Source organism: Salvelinus sp. IW2-2015, unplaced genomic scaffold (genome assembly GCF_002910315.2).
Source record: "Salvelinus sp. IW2-2015 unplaced genomic scaffold, ASM291031v2 Un_scaffold1252, whole genome shotgun sequence".
Classification (NCBI taxonomy): Eukaryota; Metazoa; Chordata; class Actinopteri; order Salmoniformes; family Salmonidae; genus Salvelinus; species Salvelinus sp. IW2-2015.
The window spans coordinates 198,981-201,285 of NW_019942800.1; the positions used below are offsets into that span (position 1 = coordinate 198,981).

The window sequence follows — 2,305 nt, forward strand, 5'->3', positions numbered from 1 at the left end:
CTTTTTGTACCTTCCCTTGCAACAAACAGTCTTAGGATGCCCTGTGTGCAGGGCTGGTTGGGTCAGTCTGGTAATTGGGAAGGTAGATCTATATTGAGGTGAATATTTAATGGTGTTTGCAGGGCTGGAAGAATCGCGCGGGGGACGTGGCCGTTCTCGGCTCCAGGACCAGCTGTCCGGTCAGCCGTTGTCATTCCACGTCCATGGGTCGGTCAGCATTCACTCTGTTAAGCTCTCTCAACACACACGAAATCACTTCCAGATGGTTTATCACACCAATTGCGTCTGACAGGTGTGGAAAATAGAAAGGATACAAATGTATTTCAATGTCCGTGAGTCGGTGTATAGCGCTGTAGCTGTATTAGAGCGTTAGATAGTATAGGGCCGGTAGATGTTATAGAGCCGTAGATGTATAGACCGTGCATGTTCGAGCCGTTAGAGCCGTTTGTTAGAAGCCGTAGTGTATGGCGTAGAGCTGTAGATGTATAGAGCGTAGATGCTATAGAGCGTTTAGATGGTACTAGGAGCGTAGATGTATAGAGCCGAGCTGTATATGTATAGAGCGTAGATGTATAGAGCCGTACGTGATGATAGTAGCTAGAGCGTAGATGTATTAGGGCCGTAAGATGTATAGAGGGCCGTAGATGTATAGGCCCTAGATGTTGGGCCGTAGTGTATAAGGGCCGTAGATGTATAGGGCCGTGATCGTATATGGCCGTAAGATGATAGGGCCGTAGATGTATAGGGCCGTAGATGTATAGGGCCGTAGATGTATAGGCCGTAATGTATAGAGCCGTTGATGTATAGTGCCGTAGATGTATAGGGCCGTAGATGTCTGGGGCGTAGTGTATAGCTAGATGTATAGGGCCGTAGATGTTTAGCGGCCGTAGATGTATAGAGCCGTAGATGTGATGAGCGTAGATGCTTATTAGGGTAATGATCACGTATGAGGCCGTAGATGTATAGGGCCGAGATGTTAGAGCTGTGAGATGTTATAGAGCCGTGCTGTTAGGCTTTAGTGCGGACAGCTCTATACATCTACAGCTCTATACATCCGACTCACGGACATGAAATACATTTTATCCTCTTTCCTATTATTCTCCACGACAACATAGTCAGACCATTGTGTGATCAACCATCTGGAAGYGATTTCTGTGTGTGTGAGAGAGCTTAACATGGAGGTGAATGTGCTGACTGACCCATGACGGTGGGATGACGACAGGGCTGACGGACAGCTGGTTTCCTGGAGGCCGAGGAACGGCCATCGTTCCCCCGAGCGACTCTTCCAGCCCTGAAACACATTAAATATTCACTCTCTAATATAGATCTACTCTATKCCCAATTTACCAGACTGACCCAACCAGCCCTGCACACAGGGGGCATTCTAAGCACTTGTTTTTGTTTGCAGGGAGGGTACAAGAAGAGGGTATGTCCTGTTTTATCTGAATGGTAGTGAGGAGGACTTCCATGTTCTTATCAATCAATTAACTTTTAATTAGTGAACCCTTCAGCAGACATGTTCTCACGCCTGGAGTAATATGCAGGGGGCAGAACACGTTTATTACCATAGTAAATCACGTTTATTACCATAAAAAAAATCACGTTTATAGTAAATCACGTTTATTACCATAGTAAGTCATGTTTATTACCATAGTAAATCTCTAATTAGCCTGAGTTTTATTCTCAAGGGGAAGTGCTGTATTGTTTTAATAAAATGAATCTTCTGCGTATCCTCTGCTGATGACTTAATTAATGTGAGAATTACCGCAAACGAGTTCCATGTGTAACTAAATGTTTTATACTCCTACACTTGAGTGTTCGGTAGTATAATATAAATCACAACTACCCAAGCCTACACCAGGATAATGTCTCGTCTTCAGACGTGAGCACAATGTCAAAGCCTTTTACAGCTTTCAAAACGAGAACGCTTAGCTGCCTACTTCAAGTAGCGGAGGAGTGTCCACAAGTCATGAGCTTTCGTACCAATTCATGTTCGCTGCATACTAAATGTTGATCTACCAATGCGAGTGCTGCTGAACCCCATGGGTCCTATGACCTCTGACTGAAATCAGCCACTTTTAACCACAATCACAATCATTCCATCCAAGTGGAACTGTCATTTCTAGTCAGTCCCGCATTGGTATCATTTGGCTTGGGTCTTGAGGTTTAAATAGACTTCCGAGGAGTCCTGTGATAGAGCCTTGCACACGCATGAATTTTAAGCCAGAGCCCTACCCAAGCCCGCGACATACAGGCCCTAACCTACCCAGGCCCGCGACATTCAGGCCCTAACCTACCCAAGCCC

The 2,305-nt window shown here is 45.5% G+C and overlaps 1 protein-coding gene across 1 annotated transcript in view; it reads right to left on the bottom strand.

Annotated features, from left to right (window-relative positions):
* The window catches only part of LOC112070186 (coiled-coil domain-containing protein 191-like), a 40,229-nt gene that overhangs the window by 23,640 nt on the left and 14,284 nt on the right, over positions 1-2,305 (bottom strand). The window contains exon 12 of the mRNA XM_070438867.1: positions 1,200-1,291. Within this exon, the coding sequence (XP_070294968.1) occupies positions 1,200-1,291 (92 nt within the window). The remainder of the gene's footprint in view (positions 1-1,199; positions 1,292-2,305) is intronic.